General features: G+C 53.3%; 9 protein-coding genes across 9 annotated transcripts; 4 read left to right on the top strand and 5 right to left on the bottom strand.

The window, feature by feature from the left end:
• Positions 1-1607: 1607 nt before the first annotated feature.
• Positions 1608-4065, top strand: PG994_004599 (alcohol dehydrogenase; the record flags this gene model as incomplete). Its single annotated transcript, XM_066856008.1, has 6 exons — positions 1608-1765; positions 1837-1877; positions 1941-2192; positions 2324-2375; positions 2433-2506; positions 2720-4065. 6 exons carry the CDS (start codon positions 1608-1610, stop codon positions 4063-4065), a joined length of 1923 nt encoding a protein of 640 aa, XP_066718175.1.
• A 3532-nt stretch (positions 4066-7597) lies between these two features.
• Positions 7598-7954, bottom strand: PG994_004598 (uncharacterized protein; the record flags this gene model as incomplete). The annotated part of the gene is made up of 1 exon (XM_066856007.1): positions 7598-7954. One exon carries the CDS (start codon positions 7952-7954, stop codon positions 7598-7600), a length of 357 nt encoding a protein of 118 aa, XP_066718174.1.
• A 141-nt stretch (positions 7955-8095) lies between these two features.
• PG994_004597 (uncharacterized protein) lies at positions 8096-8314 on the bottom strand (the record flags this gene model as incomplete). Its single annotated transcript, XM_066856006.1, has 1 exon — positions 8096-8314. One exon carries the CDS (start codon positions 8312-8314, stop codon positions 8096-8098), a length of 219 nt encoding a protein of 72 aa, XP_066718173.1.
• A 1197-nt stretch (positions 8315-9511) lies between these two features.
• PG994_004596 (uncharacterized protein) lies at positions 9512-10033 on the bottom strand (the record flags this gene model as incomplete). Its single annotated transcript, XM_066856005.1, has 1 exon — positions 9512-10033. One exon carries the CDS (start codon positions 10031-10033, stop codon positions 9512-9514), a length of 522 nt encoding a protein of 173 aa, XP_066718172.1.
• Positions 10034-12623: 2590 nt separating this feature from the next.
• On the top strand, positions 12624-13406 carry PG994_004595 (uncharacterized protein; the record flags this gene model as incomplete). The annotated part of the gene is made up of 3 exons (XM_066856004.1): positions 12624-12626; positions 12709-12974; positions 13034-13406. 3 exons carry the CDS (start codon positions 12624-12626, stop codon positions 13404-13406), a joined length of 642 nt encoding a protein of 213 aa, XP_066718171.1.
• A 754-nt stretch (positions 13407-14160) lies between these two features.
• PG994_004594 (uncharacterized protein) lies at positions 14161-15024 on the top strand (the record flags this gene model as incomplete). Its single annotated transcript, XM_066856003.1, has 1 exon — positions 14161-15024. One exon carries the CDS (start codon positions 14161-14163, stop codon positions 15022-15024), a length of 864 nt encoding a protein of 287 aa, XP_066718170.1.
• A 349-nt stretch (positions 15025-15373) lies between these two features.
• PG994_004593 (Secreted protein) lies at positions 15374-17333 on the bottom strand (the record flags this gene model as incomplete). Its single annotated transcript, XM_066856002.1, has 2 exons — positions 15374-17084; positions 17164-17333. The coding sequence occupies 2 exons, from the start codon at positions 17331-17333 to the stop codon at positions 15374-15376; spliced, it is 1881 nt and encodes a 626-aa protein (XP_066718169.1).
• Positions 17334-18188: 855 nt separating this feature from the next.
• PG994_004592 (uncharacterized protein) lies at positions 18189-19600 on the top strand (the record flags this gene model as incomplete). Its single annotated transcript, XM_066856001.1, has 2 exons — positions 18189-18344; positions 18410-19600. The coding sequence occupies 2 exons, from the start codon at positions 18189-18191 to the stop codon at positions 19598-19600; spliced, it is 1347 nt and encodes a 448-aa protein (XP_066718168.1).
• Positions 19601-20684: 1084 nt separating this feature from the next.
• Positions 20685-22918, bottom strand: PG994_004591 (kinase-like protein; the record flags this gene model as incomplete). Its single annotated transcript, XM_066856000.1, is given in 4 exon segments — positions 20685-20979; positions 20990-22274; positions 22341-22799; positions 22879-22918. 4 exon segments carry the CDS (start codon positions 22916-22918, stop codon positions 20685-20687), a joined length of 2079 nt encoding a protein of 692 aa, XP_066718167.1.
• Between the last annotated feature and the right edge of the window lie 654 nt (positions 22919-23572).

Raw genomic sequence — 23572 nt, 5'->3', positions numbered from 1 at the left:
TGCTGCTAGTGCCCTGTTCATCAACGTCTAATAAGACCCGCTTCTTTGAGGAGACGCCGACCGACTCTCAACCAGCTTACCTGATTTTACCCACCTCTGACCCTGGGCTCCTCGCAACTTGAACAAGACGCTCAAGCAACGCACCAAGGCAACTTTTGGAGGACCCGAGGACCCAGGCTCCAGGGCTGTTGTCAAAACTACTACCTCCGACTGCCAGCAGGCTAATAACTAAACCAACAAGGTCGGGCCTACACTACCACGACCACTTACTTCATTCCACCCCCCGTTGAAACCACACCACGCACTCTCTCTTCTTCTTCTCAACCCACTGTCTGTCAAAGAAGGAGACCAAACCCTGGACTCAACCTTTGTATGCGCGTGGCTTCGTGTGGTCTTGGTTCTTGTGTTTCCTAAACCCATTTACGCTCGTTACACTTTTCTTTCCAACTCTCGCTTCTGCATCGTGTTGCACCTGCATTGGGGGTGGGAAGTTAGGTACAACAGCACATCCGTCCGGGCCTTTTTTGGTTTGAACTACCTACAGCCTAGAGCTTGCCACCGCAGCTCTCTGTGGCCTCCCTACTCGCGAGAAGACAAGATTCGTCTCATCTTATCCAACCGTCACCAATCTCCTGCATTCCAGCAACAGACGCACCTACTCGCTCCTCCGAATGGCCCTGTAACAACCCTCTTCGCCGAAACGTCCAAAGTCTATCCAATCCTCCCCGATCTGCAGCAGCGCTCCCGCTTCTTCTTAGCTCGACTGGGTCTGGTAGCTCCTGGGACTTCCCTCAGCTTCCCGTTGCGAAAAGAGAGAGTGTGTATAGGACATCGAGAGTTCAAGGGAAAAGAAGAAGGATAGTTGCATGCTGGGTTGCCGGTACGAGAGACGCAAAGAAAACCGAAGTACTCGCTTTTGGGCAATTACCGTGAGACAGACACCCATCGATAAGGCGTCGCTCACTTCCGCGCCCTGTCGGTCGTGACCTGTGACCTCTACACCAAGACTACCTTCGACGGGAGTACAAGGCTACATCTCAGATCAGTCTTCGTCGTCCCGGCAGCATCGCCGTCGTGATATAGCGACTGGGGCTTTATACCTATTTCACCCTCGATCCGAACACTCGAAACCCCATCAATCGCTTGGCCAGGCTTTGGCTCCACTGTCATTATCATGGCGCCTACAACACCACGACTCAAGATTCTCTCAGGTTCGTTGCTGCTCTTCCCCGTTTTGTCGCTATTCCGCATTACCCAATCTGGATATACCCTTGTGTACGCCAGCTGCCAGCTGTTTGGGAGCGGTACTACCCAAGTTTGTGAACGGTCCCGACCCTGTTCACATTCCTATCCTTGCCGACAGCTGCTTGTATACATGACCTTTCCTGACGCGCGCTCTTGCTTTCCCTGTCCAACCTTCTGTACCACCGATTGGGGGGCAGGGGCAAAAGCGCTTGCCTCCCTTTCCTTGTCAAATCTCACCCGTTGCCCACCATCTCCCTTTGAAATCTCCTTTTCGTTGAACCCTCCCACTCTCGTTTACTATCCCTAGCTCTCCTCGTGGAGACAAACACCCCTATGTGTCGCTTCTTCCGTTCGATTTCGCCATGGCAGAGTATGATGAACTAATGAACATATGTGCAGTGGGCGGCAATGCAGTCTCGGCTTTTCTGTCATGGAGACTACAAGCCACTAACGCTTGCGACGTAACGCTGGTGTGGAAGTCTGGGTTCGACAGCGTACATCAATACGGCATCTCGTTCAAGTAAGTCTCTTGTCTAAACGCCCGAGGGGTGAGGAGTCGAAGTCAGAGATTAGCTAACCCCTGAACCTCAGGTCCGATGCATTTGGCAACGAACGCTTTAAGCCGCGACAGGGTAGGTGTTCAGACGCGTTTGATTCCAATGGAGGGTTGTGATCGTGATGCTAACAACTTCTAGTTGTACGAACCCCCGAAGAGGCCGCACAACTGAAGGAGGGTGCCTTCGACTACGTCATTCTCTGCATCAAGGCCCTGCCAGATGTCTACGATATTGCTTCAGTAATTGATTCCGTTGTCACACCGCAACACACATGTATCCTCATCAACACTACACATACGCTGGGCATCGAGAAGGCCATCGAAGATAGGTTTCCGACCAACGTTGTGCTGTCACTTGTTTCCAACGCCCAAATCACTCAGCTCGGAGCTAGTGAGTTCGAGCACAGGGGGTCAACAGAAATTTGGGTTGGGCCCGCCAACGAGAACACCAACATCCCGGCGACGATATACAGGAAGATATGGCACAGGCTCTAGCGATGACCTTAAGTACCGGTCAAGTAGACTGTAAAGTGTCTTCCAACATTCGTCAACAGCAGTATGAGCGGGTCATCGGGTAAGCCAGACTATTTTATTTCCTTCATGTTGTTTTGATTCGGCTAATGATCTCTAGGCCTATCGCTTTCCACCCCGCCAGTGTCATTTTCGACACCTCGTCACACGCGGCTCTACTAGAGAAAAAAGGGTGTTCGTGAACTAGTGTATGGTGTGATCGACGAGCTCATGGTACTTGCAACCGCCCAGGGCTGCAGTTTTACCCCGAACTTTAAAGACAGCACTGTTAAAGAACAGTGTCAGCCTTCAGAAAGCGGCAGCATTATGTGGCAAGACTATATCGCTCGACGCCCAATGGAGGTTGAGACGTATCTGGGTTCCCCACGCGAGCTTGCCAGGCGGCAGGTGTCAAGGTGCCAACCATTGATGCACTGTATGCTATATTCCACCACACGAACATCACAAATCAACAGAGACCCAAGGAAGTTCCAGCTGCTTATCCTGCTCCGTCTGGTTCACCATCAGGAGGAGCCGGTCCAATGCCCCGCATGTCGACCAATGGACCCCCGCCGCAGCGTGTGATGCCCAACGGTATGCCGAATGGAAATGGCATGGGTCGAGCTGGCCCGCGACCGAGAAACTCGTCCAATTACACCGGTCCGCCTCCTGGCATGCGTCGCGGACCCCCGCCAAGCATGGGCAATGGCGGTCCGCCTAATGGTTACCGTGGCCCACCCAACGGCTATGCTGGATCGAGGCAGCCTTCAAGACGTGGATCGATGGAAGAGACGGATCTAAACGAATTCAGCCATTTGATGCTCTACGACGACATTGCCGAAGCTGGCCCGGATGGGGCATATCCTGGCGAGGGTTCCGAAATCGCCTTGCGAGAGAGGGAACTTCAACTTCGCCAGAGGGAGATTGCCCTCAAAGAGCAGGAAATGCGTTTTAGACGAGGTCCTCCTCCCGGCCCGCCCGGACCCCCTGGCCCTCGACGACGTCCAGGTCCGCCACCGTCCGTCCGTGGTGGTGCATTTGATGACGAGGATGAAGAATTGGACGATTTCTTTGATCCTAATGCCGTTCCGATGACGCCGATGATCGACCCCGACAATTTCGATATGATGAGCGTTACCTCGAGAAAGGCTCGGATGAATGCTCCCAATCAGAAACAGATACGACAAGACCCTGAAATGGGTAACGGAGGCAGTAACATGTCCGCCCGGAACAGTCGATTCGGCCGCCCTGGATTTGGCAGAAACCGTACTAGTCAAGTTGGTATGAATTCGATTCCTGGCCTGCACGAAAACTTCCTCGACGATACGCTCATGTCGTCGACATCCAACCGATATGCTGGTGTAGACCGAGGACAAATGCAAGCAGGCTCTAGGGCCAATTCTCTTACGGCACAACATCTGGACCAAATCTCCGGCCCAGGTGGCATGAGTGGCATGAACGGCCCGTTCCCACGACGCGTTAGTCACTCGCCTGGAGGCCCTTACAGCCCTTCGATCCGCGGCGGCAATGGACGGCCGTCGCCACCTAATGGAATGATGGGAGGACCTGGTATGAATGGTCGCCCATCTCCGCCGGATGGAATGCGACAACCGGTTCCTCGGTACCCCCCCGGGAAACGCGGTTGCGCCTCAGAAGGTGGAACAACGTGTCGGGGTGAGCGCCCTCCAACCACCGAAGCCCAAAAATGTACGGAGTCTGACCGGCAGTGCGAGCGCCAGCGCGGGGAGTGGTGATTCCATCAACCTCGAGTCCGAACCCTCTGCGCATAGTAGCCAGAGTAGCCTCGGCCCTCGACCGGCCGTCGGAGTCCGATAAGGTGCGCCGTCTCGAATATCGCTGCCGGCCTGTCCGACCGTAACAACGAGATGAACGTGACGACTGATCATGCTCGCATATAGACCACGGTTTGATTCGATCTTGACTCATGTCATCGCACCCTTGCACTTTGCAAGCGCGAGAATGTGCTCAGCAAGCACCTTTTTTAGACCCAAACGATTGGCTACGATTTCCCACAGCACACACTTGGCTTATTCGAGGTTATCTCCGGGGGTGGCATTCCCCCAAACACATAAGGCATCATTTCCTTTTTTGGCACGACGAAGCAGCAACTTTTTCATTTCTGGTGATATGCATTGGGTTGCGGGGTTTCGTGTTAGCAGTTCACATCATTTCCCCATTGTCAACATGGGCACACACACATTTCCTTTTTCCTCGGATCACGATGACACACGAACTAGAGGCATTTAAGGCAGTTAATGTCTAGTTTGCCGGACCCCCGAATTCTGGAGATACTCGGATGTGCTTCGGCATTCTTCGTCCTGGACGGACCTAATACTGATAGGGCCTAATTCCGTCCCATGAAGATTGGGCACACAAAAGGGGATAGGACTGTATAAAATTCTGGTCATGGAACCGATCTTTGGGTGCGTCTTGACGACTCTTGCATCGTGTTTTTTGGCCAAGTCGCACGTTTTTCTAGGCGTATCTGTTTTTCTGCGAAGGGAGTTGCGGAAGAAGGCATGTTTACGATTAGATCTGGATTCTGGTCTGCCTCCCTACCGTGGTTAGTCCCCCCTTTACTGGACAAAAACCATCGCCGGTATGAGGGGTTCCTGAGCCACCGCACCTGGGCAGCGAGAGTTGAGAAGAGAGCAGTAGTGGAGCATCTTGGCTTTTCATGACTATGGCACACACGCAGCGGCCGACATCCGCGATTTTCCTCTTGTTTCTACACTTTACTTCTATTTGAGTTCTAATATTCCACAAAAGGCCTGCCAAGGGGGAAGCTGGGGGCGAAACAAGTCCATGGGTGGTGATACAACATGGCAAATGGGGAGAAAGAGAGAGAAGAGCCGACTTTGTACAGAGAGAGCAAGGAGTTTTGTCTCGTCATGGCAAGGTGGTGCCGGATTGCAACACACAAAAGAGAGAACAAGACGTACTTAGGGAGCAAGGCTTAATGAAGGCCACTTTATTGCGACAGACACAGTAGGAAGGGCAAATACAATGAATTCGAGTGTAGAAAATAATAATGTAGGATATAATGCAATAGCTGTGATGGTGATTTATTCATGACGGACAGGCGTGCATAGATTAGCTTCAGCGCCACATGTTCCTGGAATAGGGGGTCAGGGGTGTCATTCACTGTAGACTTGGCCTTCACATTCTGGTCTGACTGACCATGTCCTAGCCGTCGGGTTGGTGTTGGCGGGCTACACTGCAGTAATGTCGCACAGCATTCGTTTCATACTGAGTTCTCATCTTTGGCCTACATTCCATGCGGCAAGCGGGTAGTACCTCACCTTAGCACTCGGAGAGAAGATTTCACGGCTTCGTCGTCATCGGCCTCCCTTGCTTACTTGCTGCTGACAACTTGACAAGTTCTTTACAGTTCAGGTAAGCGAGATGAGGGTGGCGTCTGATTACGCTTTGACACGGGAAAAGGGGTTGACATGTCGTCAGCAGAGATGAAAGGCCGTCGACGCCCGGTGTGGCTTGGTCGGCCATCCTCGGATAGACCAACGTTCATATCTTGTGTTGTTCAGATACTGGTCATATTAGATACCGAAGCACTTGCCCCTGGTGGCGGGATGTTTCTGCTGCTCGCGGAATATATTGACGGTGCGTGCCTCTGGGCTTTCGGACTTATGCAGGAGACGATGATGAGCTGAATGGTGTTGTGTATCGCTGTTGAATGGCCGTACCCCTCATTCTCCAGGGGCAGGAATGAATGATGGCTCCCTTAATTGCCTACCTACACTGATACGATCGGATACGGCATGTACATACATACCTACATAAGTACACTTGTATTAATAAATCAATCAATTTCAATGTTAACATGTCTGAATCATATTGATCGCAGGTATACGGTATGAGAGGTACGTACCTTTACATGCTGATGCCCAACCTTTAATTGGTTCAATAACGCGGCTTGTAGAGTGGAACCCTCCCCGTACAGAAAGTCATAATCCAATTGGTACACCAAATGACAACAACAACAACTCATTAGCTCCCCTCCGACGACCCTACCACGACATAACGAAACATCATCAATCAACGGGAAGTCTAATAAAAAGCCATTGAACCCTGACCAGTCTGTCCTCATTCAGCCGCAATCTTTTTTTTCTCATTCGGAAAGACAGAAGAAAACCACCATCCCCCCCTGCCGAATTCCGCTCGCTATGGCCTCGAGGAATTTCAACACGGGCAGCGGCATGACCACCCGGCAGTCGATAGCGCCGCAGAGTTCGGAAACGCGGTCAAGGCGCGGCAATTGGTGAGGAGTTTCTTATTTTTGGAACATCGAGTGCAAGACAAACTCGGTAGATCGGGAATTTAGCTGACCAAGACCGAACCCCCCGTCGGGGAATTTCACAAAAAGTCCCATCTCCATTCTCAGCTGGAGCAGCTCTCGTCCAACCTGGCCGATACCGAGAACCTGCTGCGCATGACGGCCGTGCAGGCCGAGGCCATGCGTGGGTTGGGCAGTTGGCACGGCGGCATGTAAGTAAATTTTGTTCTTTTTTTTTCCTTTTCTTTTTTTTTTTTCCCTTTTCTTTTTTCTTCTCTAGGCCTTTTGCTGTCTGTCTGCATCTATTCGGAGCTTGGAGAGTGAGTTGGCACTTCATTTGCTCATTCGACATCTGTGCACAGGTTTATGGCTGCGAGTAAAGTGCTGGGCGAAGAATCAGTCAAGGATACGCCACAGCAGAAGTGATGCTGGCACGTGGCTATGATCTGAGGCCGCACACATACTACTGGATGTTGCTATAGTTGCCTCCCTGCCAGGAACCACTTGATATGAGGAAGAGACTCTCGAGTGGCATTCTTTGGAGGGACATCTGACAATACCAGATGTCCTGTATGACCTAGGAGAACCATATGGTCACATTAGAGCTGGACCAAGATGATGATGAATGAATACGAGTCCAATAAGAACAACATCTGTTGAGTTTGCTTCCTTGCTTCCGATCAGCTCGGTTTTGTGTATCAAATGTTCGGCAGCTATCGATGCCATCATGCTGCTCTTGTTCTGTACTTTGGAAATCGCATGGAAGGACGAAGCTTTTGTCATAGTTTATGCTTACAGAAACACTATCAACTCAACTACAGGCGACCTTGCCTCTACGTTTCTAGAGATACTAATAGGGCGCCTCCTATCAACATACCCGACCGTTCCCCCCTTTTCCATGTTCGGCCGGCGAGAACCCACCCCCAGAACTCAAGCCTGCATACTTATCGAGGAGGTTACGTAGTAGTAGCCTACTGCTTCTTCTTCTCGCACTTCTCCTTCTTCTCGATGCTCTGCTTCCCCCAATTGCACATCCGCTCGGGCTTCCCGGCCCACGCGGCCTTCTTGTCCCCAATCATGAGCGCCTCGGATCCGCCGTCGTCGCAGGAGCGGTTGTACTTGAACCCGCACGCGAACCGCACCATGAGGTGCTTGTCGTGCAAGGGGCCGTTGTGCATCACCGTCCTCGTCACCGTCGCGACGGGAACGGCGCCGGCAGCCCACTCCTTGAAGTCGTGGCTCGCCATGAGCTCGCCGCCGTTGCTCTTGGATAGCACGGCGCGGCACTTTTGTTTGTGGATTGTTAGCAGATGACATGTACTTATCATCATCGATTCTCTGTCTATCGCGCATTGTGTGATGTAGATTCATTGGTGTAAGAAAAGGAGAAGGAAAAGAAAAGGGAAAATGGGAAATGGGAAATGGGAAAGGGGGGAAGGGGAAAGGGGAAAGTGGAAGGTGCTTACGACTCAGTTAAAGGTGATGTAATACTCGAACCTGGCGTACTCGTCCTCGCCGAAGTCGTTCGTCAGCCAGTGGTACGTCTTGTAGTGATACTCGGCGCCGAGCTTTTTCACGCTCCATCCGGAAAGCCGGGGGCTAACAACAGCAGCAACACCGCGTGCCGTGATGCCGGCTGTGCCCTCCTCCTCCTCATCATCTTCTTCTTTATCCACCGCTTCTGCCATCATCACCCCGTCGGGATGGTAGCCCTGTTCACGATCAGGCACCCGTTGTGGTCGGGGTGGCATTCGACCCAAGAGAAGGTCGGGAGCCTCTCCAGCACGGAGCTGGCGTTGCTCCGCATCATCAGGGTGTGGGGGGTTGCTACTGTGCAGCCAGCGGGCTTATTTCTCCATCATCGGGTGTTCCTCGTGAGACGCCAGGTTGTTGTTGGCAATGTTTCGGGCTGAGATGGAGAGGACCCCATCGTCGCCAAGAGTAGGAGCTGCCCGTGTTTGAGATGGGAGATGGAGAAGCTTACCCGCGAGCGGGAGAATGACAAAGAAGGCTCCGAAGAACGACACGGTAGTAGTGGTGGTGATGTGAAACGACGTCTTGTGTGAGAGTGCAAGACTGGTGATTGCCGGTACATTTCGAAAAGTATTGGATCATGAGGATGCCAGGGTAACCTCTTTATAACGACACCCTTTGGCATGTTCGACCTTCCTGATCTCATTCCCATCTAGGGCGTAAAGAAAGTAGTATACCAGTCCACCGAGGCATATTTCTTTCCAAGCCCCTGCGATTGGTGGAGAGTGTGTGGCTGGAGTTACAATTAGGTCACCAGCATAAGGCCATATACACTTTATTCCCTTAAGCCACAACCAGCAGCCTCACAAGTGGACCGGCGGATGTGTGAGTGTTTGGATCTCCCAAGGGTACAGCCTACTCGGCAGTGTCGCTTGTATTACTGTATGGTACCCAGCAGCTTGACCCACTCGATATACTGGCTTCGTTCGTATGTGTACGCTGACCTGCGCCTTTGCTTTGGAAGAGAATGAAGAGAAAATAATTATTAAGTGCGTAGATTCATCATAACAGCCAGTTATATCGAATAGCTGCCCGAAAAGATATTGAAATGCCATCGTCGCTAAGGGGACGGTGGCGATTCTAAGCCCCCTGGTGGGACAGTCTAGGGTGAAAGAACGCAAACAACCCAGCCCGAACTACGGATCCCTTATGGCAATAGGTTGCTTACTCCGCGAGGCATTCATATTAATTGCGCAGGAGCAGCGAGGACGATACCGAAGAGGCAAGGCATATTGATATTCTCGAAACGGATATGCGGTACTATTGCGGCCGTGGTCGTCATCAAGGAAGGAAAATCCTGCTAGTATAATATCAATGGTATATTCTTGACCAAGCCCGCTTTAGCTACATCACTAGCCAGCCTCGGGTAGGGGCTGTCCATGTAAATGGATGTGGCATGTGCCCGAAAGATGGCTTGGAAAGCCTCCGGACATATTTTCCAGGCCGCGGCCTTGCATTCCAAAGGTGATGTTGGCGGAGCTCATCTTGCTTAGCAGCAGTCGCAGCTCGTCGACCCAGAGCCGGGCGCTGATGTATGAGGAGCGGCCATACGTTGCATTGCTGATGGGCAGCGTGACGGCCCGCTCCAGCCCGGCTCGCATCTGCTCGGCGACGACCCCTTTCCAGGATGGGTACTTCCAGCTCGGGCGGGTTAACCCGGTCATTCTTCTGTGTTGAATACGGTGAGCGGCACGCAGAGGTTGCCGAGTTGGGGCTCCCGGATCGCAGACTCGCGACGCCTTCCAGGCGAAGATCTGGTCATTGGCGTCAAAGATCCTCCGCTCCAAGCCATGGCTAAGTTCGTCGACGAAGAGTCCGTCCACGGCTGCCTGCGTCCGGTACTGGTTCGCCATGGACACGGGCGCCGCGAACATGAGCTGCGCCCGGTACTATCCCGCATGTATCGCCGTGGCCAGCTGCCCTACCACCTCTCACATCATCAAGCACGCCTGTTTCGAACAAGATGCGAGTGCAACGCCACCAAGCGGCTGACAAGATAACCAGTATACCCACTGGCCATTATGCAACCAGCTAGATGAATAGTGCATACCGAACACCAACGATGCGTCTGGATAGTCTTTGGACTGGTCCAGCCTGGCACATATGCCAATTGCGTAGATTCCATAGACCTGTAAGTGACTCGGCCTAACAATTAGGCCGATGTTGAAGCAGCGAAGCAACCGTCCCAAGAACTTAAGCAGTACGCGAGAAATGTTCTTTGCAGCGATCGGAATAAAGAGTTTCGCACCCGACAGGAATCGCTTTCGTATCTGGAACATGAACGCGGAAGCCCAAGATCGAAGTCATAGTCCACCAGGATTGGTCTCGAATAGAGCAGCATTCTGCCCACAACAGCTACCAATCGAACACACAGTCAAGCCGTTCTGGTCATACCCAGCGCGCCCTGGATGGCAACAAATAGCCGGTATACCAACTTTCACAGGTAAAGCTTGCCATCAACATAGAATCCCTTACTTAAAAGGCCTACAAAGAGATATAAAGGTCATTGTTGAGCGACAAATACATTGTGATGCATGTGGACCTTTTTCTGACCTATATATACCAGTGGTAGACTCGCGTATCAAAGCTCAGTAATGGTATACCAGACGAGTGGAAACATCCCAAGCAAGTTGAAGCTAGTTCATACCTATTACGCCATGTGTAAAATATACCACTACGCCTATGTTTGCATGCCATGCGGCAAAACATACAAACGGCTGATGCCGGGCGCCTTCGACGAGACCACGGGGAGACTGAATACGGCTGGGTCGACGTGCCCTGAAGTGGCGTTCCAACTCAGCCTGGGCACCAGCCTCGATGAAGAGCTAACGCTTGAAAGCGTGCACTGGGCAAGAAGAGCGTGCTCACTCCGAACTGGTAAAACTCCGCCGGAGGTTGTTATCATGCCTGGATGGTGTAGTGCGGCTTGCCGAGACAAGCACCAGATCTGTCGGAAACCATTCAGATCCTCGCCACCTGAGTTCGTCGATGGTAGTGGCTTGACAGCCAAGAAACCCCTGGGGGCATCTTAGAAGATGTATATAATACGAGAAGCCGACTGGTTGGGAGAGAGCACTCGACTTGAATCATATATATAGACTGCCGGAAAAGTATTCTGGAAATTGAAAAACAATCAGGTTTTATACCCGATATTGATTCCACTGGGAAACAACTCTCACGCATGTGCAAAGTGACCCATGTTATGCCATGGTATGGACCGGACAGGTCACACATAAAGGAGTCCTTTCGATATGCCCTCAAATAAGCTCTTCCATTTCTCATGGGCAACCATAAACCGCGTGTAGGCGCGGAAGAGGCTGCCTGCAAATTTGGCTTTTTGGATACTTTGTCATCATCGGGCATCTTGTAAGGACAAGAGTGTGTTCTCCTTCGCCTCAGTCCCAGGCATACGGAACCCCAACCCCTGGCCACTCGCCGAGGCGGTTTCGCCATCGTCACCCTCAACTCCGATTGAAAACTAATTTGAAGCCTCACAAGACAAGCCGCCGTGGCAGCTCATCCTCGACCAATTGCTGTCTGTCGTCCTTGCTGAAGGTTGGGGTCAAAGCCGCCTGACAACGCCAAACCGGATGGCTGAGATGGAGAAGAGGAGGGCCTGCACGCTGGTACGTCAGCTTGGGGGGATATGGAAGGGCCATGCTGGTCCGCCTCGCTCAGATTTCTGTTCTTTGCATATTTTCGTCATGCACTGAAGACTAGAGTCAACAGCTCCATGTAGCTCGCAATTGAGGTTTTCTTCCCTGCAAGGCTAGGATCAAATGGTTCGACACTTTGGACAAGAGGGAAAAGAAAAAAGGGTTGTGCTGCAGCAATGCTGCATCACAGCTGCCGGGCATGACATCCGTAAGTGAACAGGTCAGCTATTCGGTGTCTTTTATAGCGATAAGTCTTTACTGCTTGGGCAAGCAGATGGCAGTTTGTGGAGATCAGTAGATACTCTTCCAAAAGGCATACTTCAAAGGGCAGAAGTCATCGGTCAAACGACGCCGGGAAGTAGACCATGCTATCAACCGGCGCATCCTAAGACTGCTTACTGCCAGATGCCGTACTGCGTTGCAGACAGAGCAAATCAGAATGTGTGCAAGAACATATTAGAGAGTCCGTAAATCGTAAATCGTCGATTGTTTCTGTTTCTATTTTCCGAGCTGCAAAAGAGAGAAAGACAAAATTGTGAGTGATAGAAAGAAAGGAATGTTGCTGCTTGGTTGAGCGCGTCCCTCTGAAAGTAAGCGCGTTCTTGCTATGTTCGGGCCTAAGCCACCATTGATTAGCCCCACCTTTAAGTTGGCAATTGATGAGGCTGAGCTGTGACTTTTCCCATCTCGAAACGAAGAGAGCTCAAAGCACCAGTCAACCTTTCAACACAAACAGACCGGCCAAACTACCTCGCCTTCTCATTCCTGTTCGCATACTTGAGGCCAGAGCCTCTCCCAATTCGGCACCATGGTACGCAGCCCTCCCCCTTTCGACAGACAATTTTGGCATCCCGTCCCCCTAAGCTAAGCTAACCAACCCCCTCACCCTACAGGCGCGAAACAGTGAGAAGGCTCAGTCGATGCTGTTCCGCTTCCGCGAGGCGCAAGCAGCGGACCTGGGCATAATCGACGCCGGACGCACGAGGCGGCCCAAGGTCATCACCGAGGTGGACTCGATCCCGTCGTGCGAGAAGTGGCGGGGCCAGACCCTCAAGGAGATCTCGCGCAAGGTGTCCAAGATCCAGGACTCGGCGCTGAGCGACTACCAGATCCGCGACCTGAACGACGAGATCAACAAGCTGATGCGCGAGAAGCACATGTGGGAGGTGCAGATACGGAATTTAGGGGGGCCGAATTACATGCGCGGGGGCGGCAAAGTCTACGACGAGACCGGGAGGAGATACCGGGAGGAGGGAAAGGATACCGGTACTTCGGGCGCGCCAAGGAGCTGCCCGGCGTTAAGGAGCTCTTCGAGGCCGCGACACAGAAGGGCCGGGAAGAGAAGTCCCTGGAGAACCGGGACGACCTGAGGAAGGCGGTCGATGCCAAGTACTACGGATACGCGCCGGACGAGGAGGACGAAGCGCTGCTGCAGTACGAGGCCGAGAAGGAGAAGGAGGCCTTCGACACGTTATTCAACCAGGGCGGCGGCAAGGGCGAGGTGCCCAAGGGTGGGAGTCTCTACCCGGCGATAGTGGTGACGGGAAAGGCTGGGAGCTGCCCACTCTGCAAGAAGTCCAGGACGACCTGATGGATAGGAGGCGGAAAAGACTTCTGGATCAGATTCAATAGTGCCGTGAGAAGAGCATGTCCAGGCGGCGGCGGTATCGCGAGGCTGTCGTGTGATATTTTACACAGCGGGCTCAGTTCAAGGGCCTGTACTTGACAGTTTCTTGGAGTTCCAGGAGTTGGGTGGCGTTTGGGGATTATTGCAACTGGTTTTGGTGAGCAGCATGATGTATTTTTCGTGGTATAGTGCTATTCTGGAAGTCCAGAAGAAAAGGAGGCCTGGCTTATTGAAACTTCTGATTTACAATATTTACAGCAAATCACACATAGTAGCCTACCATATGGTCTCGATGCTCTGTAAGCTCCAGGTTGACTGCCTCATGACAACTTGTAAGATCGTCTTCTGCGAACATAGGTAGGTTAGCCTCTAGGTAGCTCCTGAATTGAGCCGGGGACAGGGGAGGCGGGGCTGCAGGGCTGATATGGCTTGAATTGGCTTTGCTTCAGGCCGTAGCTCTCAGCTGCCCCACCAAAAAGTCCCTATCGATAGAGAGCTTCGCCATTCCAACCAGTCCAGTAGCAATCACGTTGTCGTCGCATTGCCCGCCGCGGTGACAAGACTGACTCTTATTCCAAGATTTTTGCAGCAAACATACCAATCCACACACCTCGTTCGAAAGGGTAACAAATACATTACGTACAGCCAGACCAACCAGCCTCTATTTTCTAAACTGCAAGAGAGCCGAGCCCGAAGAAAAGAAGAAAAAGAAGAAGCAATGGCCACCCACCGCGCCGACGCGCGCCAGTTCGTCGACGAGCGCGGCTCCGCCACCATCGCCCTGACGCCCAACGGCCTGAACCCGTCCACGATTCTGGAGAAAGCCGTGCGCGAGCGCATCGTCGAGTCCTTCTTCTTCAAGGACCAGTGCTTCGGCGTCAACGAGGCCGACATCGTGGACCGGGTCGTGCGGCACGTCCGCTTCGTGGGCGGCACGTACGGCTCCTCGCAAAAACCTACCCCTTTCCTCTGCCTCGCCTTCAAGCTGCTGCAGCTGGCGCCCTCGGACGCCGTCCTACACGAGTACCTCGCCTTCGGCGGCGACAAGTTCAAGTACCTGCGCGCCCTCGCCCTGTTCTATGTCAGGCTGACCCGCACCGCGCCCGAGGTCTACCGCACGCTCGAGCCCTACCTCGAGGACCGCCGCAAGCTGCGCCGCAAGGCCCGCGCCGGCACCAGCCTGACGTACGTCGACCAGTTCGTCGACGACCTGCTCACCAAGGACCGCGTGTGCGCCACGAGCCTGTGGCAGATGGGCAAGCGCGAGATGTACGAGGACCTCGACCAGCTCGAGCCGCGGGTCAGCCCCCTGGGCGACATCGAGGACCTGCTCGACGACGACGATGACGATAATGGCAACAAAGACAACGATGACGAGGACGACGTCGAAATGACAAATGGTGGTGGTGGTAGTAGTGATGATGGTGCGAGAAATAGCGACGATGACGAAGGCGAGGTAAGGGAGGATAGTGAGAGGAGGGACAGGCGGAGCAGCAGTGAGGATCGTCGAAGGAGCCAAGACCGGGAGAGGTCAGAATCACGAAGTCGGCACGGATCGAGAAGTCGAGACGAAGAGTCGTAAGAAACCCCAAGAGGAATACGATTTCCAAGTCCGCCTGTACACTTCAAGCCCCTTTACGGAGCAATATGATACCCCTATAAATCAACCAACCCCTTAAAATGCTCAAAACCATAGTCTGTCGAGAAAGCTTCCGGGTGTGTTATAGTTGATCTTCTATTCCTCAAAGAGTTAATCCTAACCTTGGTCTATGACCAGTCTCATTCAACATACTGAAGTCACCCTAAATTAAAAATGCAGTTCCCGTCCCAAAACCATCATCAGTTCCGCCCTTTCCACGTACCATCGATGGACATACTACAGTCTATCGGGTTCCGCTGGAAATTCTCGCCATTCGTACCTTTCTCGTGATCTAACATTTACCTTTCCAATTCTCACCAATCCACTTAACCATCATGTCCGTCATGCTAAGCTCTGAGTACGGTTTAACGTCATCAGTCTGGTAGTCGCCGCCGCTGTAGCGCAGCGCCGCCAGGACGTAAGGCTGGGTGTAGTCGACGAAAACGAGATCCACCGTTGCGGGCTTGCTGCCATCAACGGGGAAATCAATCGGGGTCTGAATACAATTGGGCACCGCATAGAACTGGAGCGGCGCGTGCTCTGTGTCATCGCCGTCGGTTCCAAAGTCATCTGATGTGGTGTAGCCGCCGATCAGATCAGGCTTGTTGTTGGCTCCTGCGTTGTCCTGGTTGCTTTCAGCCAGGGGCTTCTGGCCCGAATCTTCTCCGAAGCGCATGCTGGTTTTCTCAGGAGCAGCATCTACTTCAAAGTGTGGGCGGTTTCGGAGAGACCACTGCTCGGGACTGACGAGGTATTTGATATCGAGGGCAGGGTCTGCTTCGAAGGCAGCGACTTGGCCACCGCGGTTGAGCAGGTCAATGATCTTCTTGGCTACATTATAAGGTACGTCAGGGATGTAGTTCCATCGACTCAGGAACGGCGACACTATAAACGTCGAGTCGGTAGTAAAAGCTCCCTTGAAGATATCGAAACGAACCATTCCGGTGTTCGCAATAGCCAGTCTCGGAACGTCTTTCCTTTCCTTGTTGCTGACCATGTCAGGGATGACCTGATCCTGGAGCCAGGTGAAGACACTGGAATTGCTAGGGAACTCTGCACGGCTCATCCACAAGTCTTGCGGAGCACAGCCATAGGCGTTGTCCAGTTTCAAGGACTTTCGACTCTCTGCAATTAGTTTCGTAACATTACGACCCTTCTCTGTGGGAAACGTAGTCTCGTTCAAGCCGGTATGGTAGTGGAGTCCATATAAGTTATTGTCGATGTAGCGTCTCTTGAAGGACACTGATGCTGCCTCGGTCGATACATCTGCGGCTTGTGCTATCGACTTCTTGTTAATGCCGTCCATAGACACCCAGCCAATCGTCTCCATGTAACGACCACTTGCAATGGCAAATGCTTTGTCGTCGAACTTTCGCGCATCTCGGACGTGAGCATGACCTCCGAAGAATGCGATCGGGGTGTACCAGTTCTGGTCTCGGATGACTTTGTAAATCAGCTCAAACTCTTTCATCCGAAGCCCGACATGCCCGGCGACGACAAAAAGGTCGGGCTTCTCTCGTATCGCCTGCAAGAACCAATCCTGTTTGACCGTCTCCTCCACCTGTTGCACGACGCTGTTGTTGGCGCCCCGGTCGAAGTCGAAGATGAAGCCAAACGCGACGACGTTGAGCCCCTGGTTTTTGCTAGTGAACTTTCGGTACCGCTGTGCCTGCGGAATTTGATTGCCGGTCTCGGGCTCTATGTAATCCAGGTTGGATGCGAGATACGACTCTCTGTAGTTGGGCACGGTAGTCTCGTGTTCGCGCAGGACGGATGAGGCTTGGTACAGCTCGTGGTTGCCGGTGCAGATGACGTCGAGGGGCTGCTGGCGGAGTATATCGGAGGTGTATTTGCCCTTGGGGTCCGAGGCGTCGTACAGGCCGTTGCCCTCTATCCGATCGCCCGTATCGATGACAAGGAGATCGACACCTTGCTCATCGGCCTTCTTCTTCATGTGCTCAGCAAAGGAGATGTAATCGCCCCAGTCAGCCGAATACTGCGGCCTATCCATATACCAGTGAGCATCACATCACAGAGTGAAAGGGGCACAGGGAAAAAGAAGACATCGATAGAAGGCCTTACTCTTGTAGATGACCGCCATGCCAGCCATGTGTATCTGTGGTATGTAAGAAGTTGATTTGACCCCATTCCAAGTCTCGCATGGGCGCGGCAACGGGCTGAGGAGCTCCAGGCTGGGCAGCTCTGGCTACCGTCGCCAGCGACGCAGCTACTAGTGTAGTGTCGATGAACATGATGATGGGATGGGGGTGCTGGACTGGAATACGTCTAAGCCATCGAACTCTAAAAACCAACGAACGCTTCGACAAGCACGAGTTTTTTCACTATTAATAAAGAACAATACCTAGAATGATCAAATATGATTATGAGGAGAGAAAAGCAAAGCCGCGTGTCACTGTGTATGAGATGTGTAGCTCGGTGTTTGGGACGGATCAGAAGACGGATGACCCTGAGGGAACCGTTGATCAGCTGCCTCCATGCCTGTAGTGTACCTGCGTCATTCACCTGCAGCGTGATAAGCTGCTGCCTCCAACCAATTGCCCGATAAGTCTACATGTAGTGGGCCAGGCCTGTTAGGCTATTGGGCAGCTAACCTTAGGCTACTGGCTACCTACCAAGTACTACCTAGAATGGACTAGGTAAGTTGGTAAGCTCAGGCAACGCACCCGTTACCGGTTGCGAAGCTCAAATGCGAATTCTAGGTACTTTACGCTCGCGATTCCACCAGGCTGTATTAGACGCTCTCATACTTAGAGCGACAAACACATCTGAGAGGGCTACATGTCTGCACATGTCAGGCATTTCCGCTCCAAGATCCCTTCAGGGGTCTTATCATCCCTGAGGCTGAGAAGGACGTCCCCACTACGACTGGCATCGTCGAGTCTACAGACCAAGACAAATGCCTTCATCGCCGGAGGTAAGTTCGCATTGCCACGAAGAAACGCAAACCACCCCGTTTTCGCAATATATCCTTTCAGGACTAAGCATTGAAACATAGTGGACGAAGCAACCCCCCCTCCGCCTCCGGATGCGTCGCGAATCCGACTCGCTGTGAAAGACAACATCGCAGCTCAGGGCCTGCCGACGACATGCGCCTCGCGCATCCTGACGGGCCACGAGGTCCCCTTCACCGCGACCATCGTGACGCAGATCCAGGAGCGGCTGGGCGCGGAGCTCTGGGCAAGACCAACATGGACGAGTTCGGCATGGGCACGCACTCGACCCACACGCCGTACGGCAGCGTCGTCTCCCACCACCGCCACCTGCTCGAGGGCGAGGGCGAGGGCGAGGGCCGCTCCGCGGGCGGTAGCTCGGCGGCAGCGCCGTGGCCGTTGGCCTGGGCCACGCGACGGTGGCGCTGGGCACCGACACGGGCGGGTCGGTCCGCATGCCCGCGGCCTACACCGGCACGGTCGGCTTCAAGCCCTCGTACGGCATGCTCTCGCGCTGGGGCGTCGTGCCCTACGCCAACTCGCTCGACACCGTCGGGCTCCTCGCCCGGGAGGTGGCGCCCATACAGGACATCGTCCACGCCGTGTGCATGGAGCACGACCCCAAGGACCCGACGTCCCTTCCGGCGACGGTGCGGGAGAGGTGCGTCTCGGTGCGCCAGTACTACCTCTCTTCTCGAAGGACGCAACCACCACCACCAGACCTCCAGTCGCAAGGTCTACGCGGTTTGACCTTCGGCCTGCCAATCGAGTACAACATTGAGGAGCTCAGTCCCCGTATCAGGGACGGATGGCTGCAGGTCGCCGACAAAATCAAGGAGCAAGGAGGCCGCGTCGTCCCGGTGTCTCTTCCTTCGACCAAGAGCGCGCTCTCGGCGTACTACGTTATTGCGCCTGCCGAGGCGGCCTCGAACTTGTCCAAGTACGACGGCATCCGCTACGGCAAGCGGGCTTCAGCTTCGGCCGAGGATAGCAGCGACGCCCTCAACGGCATCCTGTACGCCAAGACGCGCGGCGAGGGCTTCGGCCCCGAGGTGAAGCGGCGCATCCTGCTGGGCTCCTACACCCTCAGCGCCGAGGCCGTCGACAACTACTTCAAGCAGGCGCAGCGGGTGCGGCGGCTCGTGCGCCGCGACTTCGACCGCGTCTTCCGCCTGTCCAACCCGCTGCTAGAAAACGAGCACGACGACGACGACGACGGCAGCAACAAACAGCAGCAGCAGTTCGACCTCAGCGACATGGACGAGTCCGTCCCGCTCGAGTCCAAGCTCGGCCCGGCCCAAGTCGACTTCCTGCTCTGCCCGACGGCGCCCACGACGCCGCCGAAGCTGAGCGACATCGCGAAACAGACCCCCTTCGACTCGTACATGAACGACGTCTTCACGGTGCCGGCCAGTCTGGCGGGTCTGCCGGCCATCAGTATCCCCATGGCCCTCCCCAAGAGCGAGGAAGACCCGGTAGACTTCGGAGGTGTACAGCTCATCGGGCAGTTCTGGGATGATGCGAGATTACTGGCTGTAGCTGGGCATATCCGGTCTAAACAGCAATAGTAGCTTGAATATATCAATGTATAGCCTCCCCTTAGGGAATGCTGCCGAAGCTTATAACACAGAAGTGCGAGTGTATATTCGAACTGAAAGAAGTGTGTAAAACCATGTCACATTTGATATCCTCGAGGTACAAGCACTCCCTTACAAAGTGACTTACCCCTGTGTCCGCTGCTCAATATAGCAAAATAGTGGCTTGAGAATCGTACTTGTGCACCAAGCAGAGAGAAGAAGCAGCCCCTTAAATCACTTCATCGCCGCCCGTCAAAAATTAGATATGTAGTTTCGGATTCAATACTCGCTCTACCAAGCATGAGTGAAGAGAGAAAAACCAATCAAATGAAACAAAAAGCCATGAGTGTACTCCAACAAACACCAAAAAAAACAAAAAACACGGCACGCCACTTCGAGAAGAATCCAACGTGCTATGCCACACCATACACCATACTACTACTACACAACATCCACAATATGCAGCAACCACAACCCCTGAACTCACCACCAACCAACGCTTTTCGCCATGTTTGCATGCAGACATTCATTTAACAATGCACCGCAAAGCAAAATGCAAGTGAGAAAAAATGACAACCAGGCAACAACTCATACAGTTGTACCCAAAATCCCAAAATTAGACGCCTTGTTCCACACCCTGTAGAACCCCCCTAAAACATGTCGTCGTTATAGTCAAGAACCCCCTTCCGTATCCATTCTCCAGGTGAATGGTCCGCAATGCGAAGAGCCAAAATACCCTCTTCTTCCAAGTCAGAAACGTCCGTCTCCTTCCCTGTCTTTCATGCAGCCAAACCGGCGGTACAAATGAAAAATGCGCAAGTTGGCAGGTATTATGCCGAAAGTTGTTTTTTTCGGTGGTATCTTGTATGTGAGTTTGCCTTTGTACAGTGAAAAGGAAAATTCGATGCAATGAGTGGAAAATGATGCAAGATGCCAAATCACTTCTTGTTGTTTTCGTATTCGTTATTGTTGTGCTGCTCTCGAAAGTAGCAACTTACTTCAGGGGGGAAGTCTGCGCCGAGAAGCCTAGACCCGGAGAATGGGCTTCCTACGCGCCAGGAACGGGCTGGGCATCTCATCCCTTCTCAGGGTCCCAGATAGCTGGGGGGTCGAGGGTGCTGTCTTGGCTTCGGTTCCCAATGCGATCCTTAAATGCGCGCTTGGGGCTGATGTTCATGTTGCCATTCTCGACGCCGCGTCCGCCAGCGCGAGCTTGCTGTAACTCTACCAGGGTGCGCCCCTTCAGGTTGTTCTTAGCCGTGACCTTGCTAAGGGCTGATTCTGACTGCTGGTCCTTCAGCGAGTTTTTGCGCTGGATGCCGTTCTCCCCATTGTTAAGCGAGTTCAAGTTGGCAGCAGAGGGGATCTTGCTGAGACGACGGTTGGGGCGAGTTGCCACGCAAGGCACAGTTGCTGGCCTTGGATTGCAGCTCGGGAATCGATGAGTTAGGCGGCAAAGAAGGAATGGGCTTGTTAACGTTGTTGAAACCACCTTGCTGAGTCCTCAAGCGGCCCATTGGAGCCGTCTTGGTGGCTGGAAGGATAGGCCGTTTTGGGCCAAAGGGGTTCTTGTTGGATCGGACGTTGCGAGTTGGCGATGGAGCCAGCGGCTCATCGTCATCTTCGGACTCCGAGAGGACCGGATCGGCATCTCGGTACTTTTCGTTGTCGGCTTCGGCAAAAATGGCCGGCACGTTGGACGAAGGCACCTTAGTAGCGGCGTTGCGGCGCGGTGATAGGGACAAGGCGGCAAGGGGAATAGGTGATGGGGATGCCATTTCGATATCCATGGGTGTTCCGAGGGGACCAGCAAACATGGTCTGAGCTCGGCCGAAGGGGGTTCGGTTGGTCTTCTTGGGAGGCGCAGGCTCGGGGGAGTCGATGGAGAGTTCGGTGATGTCAGTAGTCGAAGGGAACTCGCCGTCCAGATCTGTGCTCGCTCCGCCAATCGACTGGGGGTAGTCGGACTTGGCTGACGAGGTGAACTCTTGAGACTGTTGGACGTTGGCGAAAGTGACGGCCTTCTTTTGCAGTTCCTCATGAACTCGCGCTGATACTTCAGCTTCGAATCTTTGTCGGAGCTGCTCCATCTCTTCACTGACCAGGCGGTCGATTTCCAAGCGAGCCTTCACCTCCCACTCTCTCCGTAGACCATTCTCAATTTCTTGTCTTACAAAGGCCTTCTCGTTCTCCAATTTGCGCTCGGCTTCCTTGAGTTTCTTCTCCAGCGCATCCTCCTTTATTTTCACCAACTTGCCCATATCTACCACTTCACGCTCCTTGCGCATCAAACGGACGACGGGCATATTCAGCAAGGAGGCCGTGTCCGGTCGGCGGTCTGGGTTCGTCTTCAAGCAATCTCGGATCACTCCCATAAGCTCAGCCGAGTAGATGGCAGGCAAAGGTGCTATTTTTCCCTCCTTGATCTTCTGGACCAGCTGGAAGTGTGATTTCGCGTTGAAGGGGGGCTCCTTCGTGCACAGCTCGTACATGATGCAGCCTAACGACCAGATGTCCGACTTGAGGGTATACCGCTCAGCGGCACAGATCTCTGGGGACATATAAAACGGGGTACCGACGTATGTCGAGGCAAAGTCGTGTGACTGCATTACTTTGGACAGACCAAAGTCACCCAACTTGACCGAGTTATCCTCTCCCAGGAAGACTGTGGTTGTATCAGCAATTAGTCGCCGGCCACGGCAGCATACAATGGAGATGATGCATCACTTACCATTCTCAGGCTTTAGGTCACGGTGGAGGATAGTCATTCCTCCTGGTGGGATCTTAGGCTTCGCGGTCGCGCCAAGTCCCAGAACGTGCTTGCCGACATCCGGAGGGTCGATGCCGTAATGACACCTGTAAAGGGCGGTGACGAGCTGTGAAAAGATGCTCCAGACGAAGGCTTCCTCGGCGTGTTTGTTCTGTTGGGTGAGTTCTCGAATGACTCGGCCGAGATCGCCGTTGCCGCAGTATTCCATGTAGAGGTGAAGGTCTTGGGAGATCTTCAAGTGTTCTCGGTGGTAGTATCCGACAATGTTGGGGTGTCGCAAGGATGACAGGATTTGGAATTCGGCGTGTAACTGTTCCCGTTCCTTCTGGGACATCTTGAGGTAACTGATCTCTTTCCGGCAGAGGACCATGCCGTCGGCCTTCCTCCTGACCTTGCGGATGATACCAAAGGAGCCATGGCCTGTAGTGGGTGAACAGCAGCGGTTAGTACAGTCCGTGGTGGTTGAGTGTGTGCCAGAGGAAGCGATGAGATGTCTTACCAATCTTCTCCAGGCACTCATATCTATCGGATTCAGTCATGATGAACCGGCAACTTCACAAAAAATGGGATGGGGGGTGTAGCTGCTGTAATTGCTGTGCCATAAGCTACCTTAAGGATACAAGCCAGGGCAATCGGGTTAGTAGTCGTCGTCGTCGAGTCGACGTTTGAAGTGGTTGCTGAAAGCAAGTTTTTTCTTCTCTGCTTGGAGTGATAGATGGTTGAATAGGTGTAGGTATCGGGAGTGCAACAGAAAAATAAGTTGTTGGCTGCTACGGGCAAGTTAAGGAAAGTACAATGTACACAAGGAATGCCTCTGCGGTGCTGTTTCTCCTTGCGTGAAAGGCAGGGCCACAGTTGGGTTGAATCATTCACGACCGCCCCATGTTGATTTCGGGCAGCTGGTCGACCAAGCAACAGCACTTTTGCCCGGGACTACAGAAGGAGCTACTGCCAGCTACTGCCATGTTTGGGCGGGTCCAATTGGGAGACGCCTGACTCTCGTCCCGAACCTCCTGCCAACCAACTGCCACTAACCTTAAAGGCCAGTAACCAAGTGGCAGCAATTGAGAAGCTCGGGCCAGCACGGGGCTGGTTACCTGCCTGCAGCATCACAGCAAATCAATACCACGTCGACTGACGTAAATTGTAAGACCCTTTCTTTTTTGCCCATGTTGATTGAGGAGCAACGTCGG

The sequence above is a fragment of the Apiospora phragmitis genome (genome assembly GCF_038363925.1).
Source record: "Apiospora phragmitis strain CBS 135458 chromosome Unknown utg000005l:1.0-4161743.0:1.0-4166827.0, whole genome shotgun sequence".
In the NCBI taxonomy this organism is placed as follows: domain Eukaryota; kingdom Fungi; phylum Ascomycota; class Sordariomycetes; order Amphisphaeriales; family Apiosporaceae; genus Apiospora; species Apiospora phragmitis.
The sequence above is the reverse complement of the archived record's forward strand: the minus strand, read 5'-3'. Positions and strand labels throughout refer to the sequence as shown.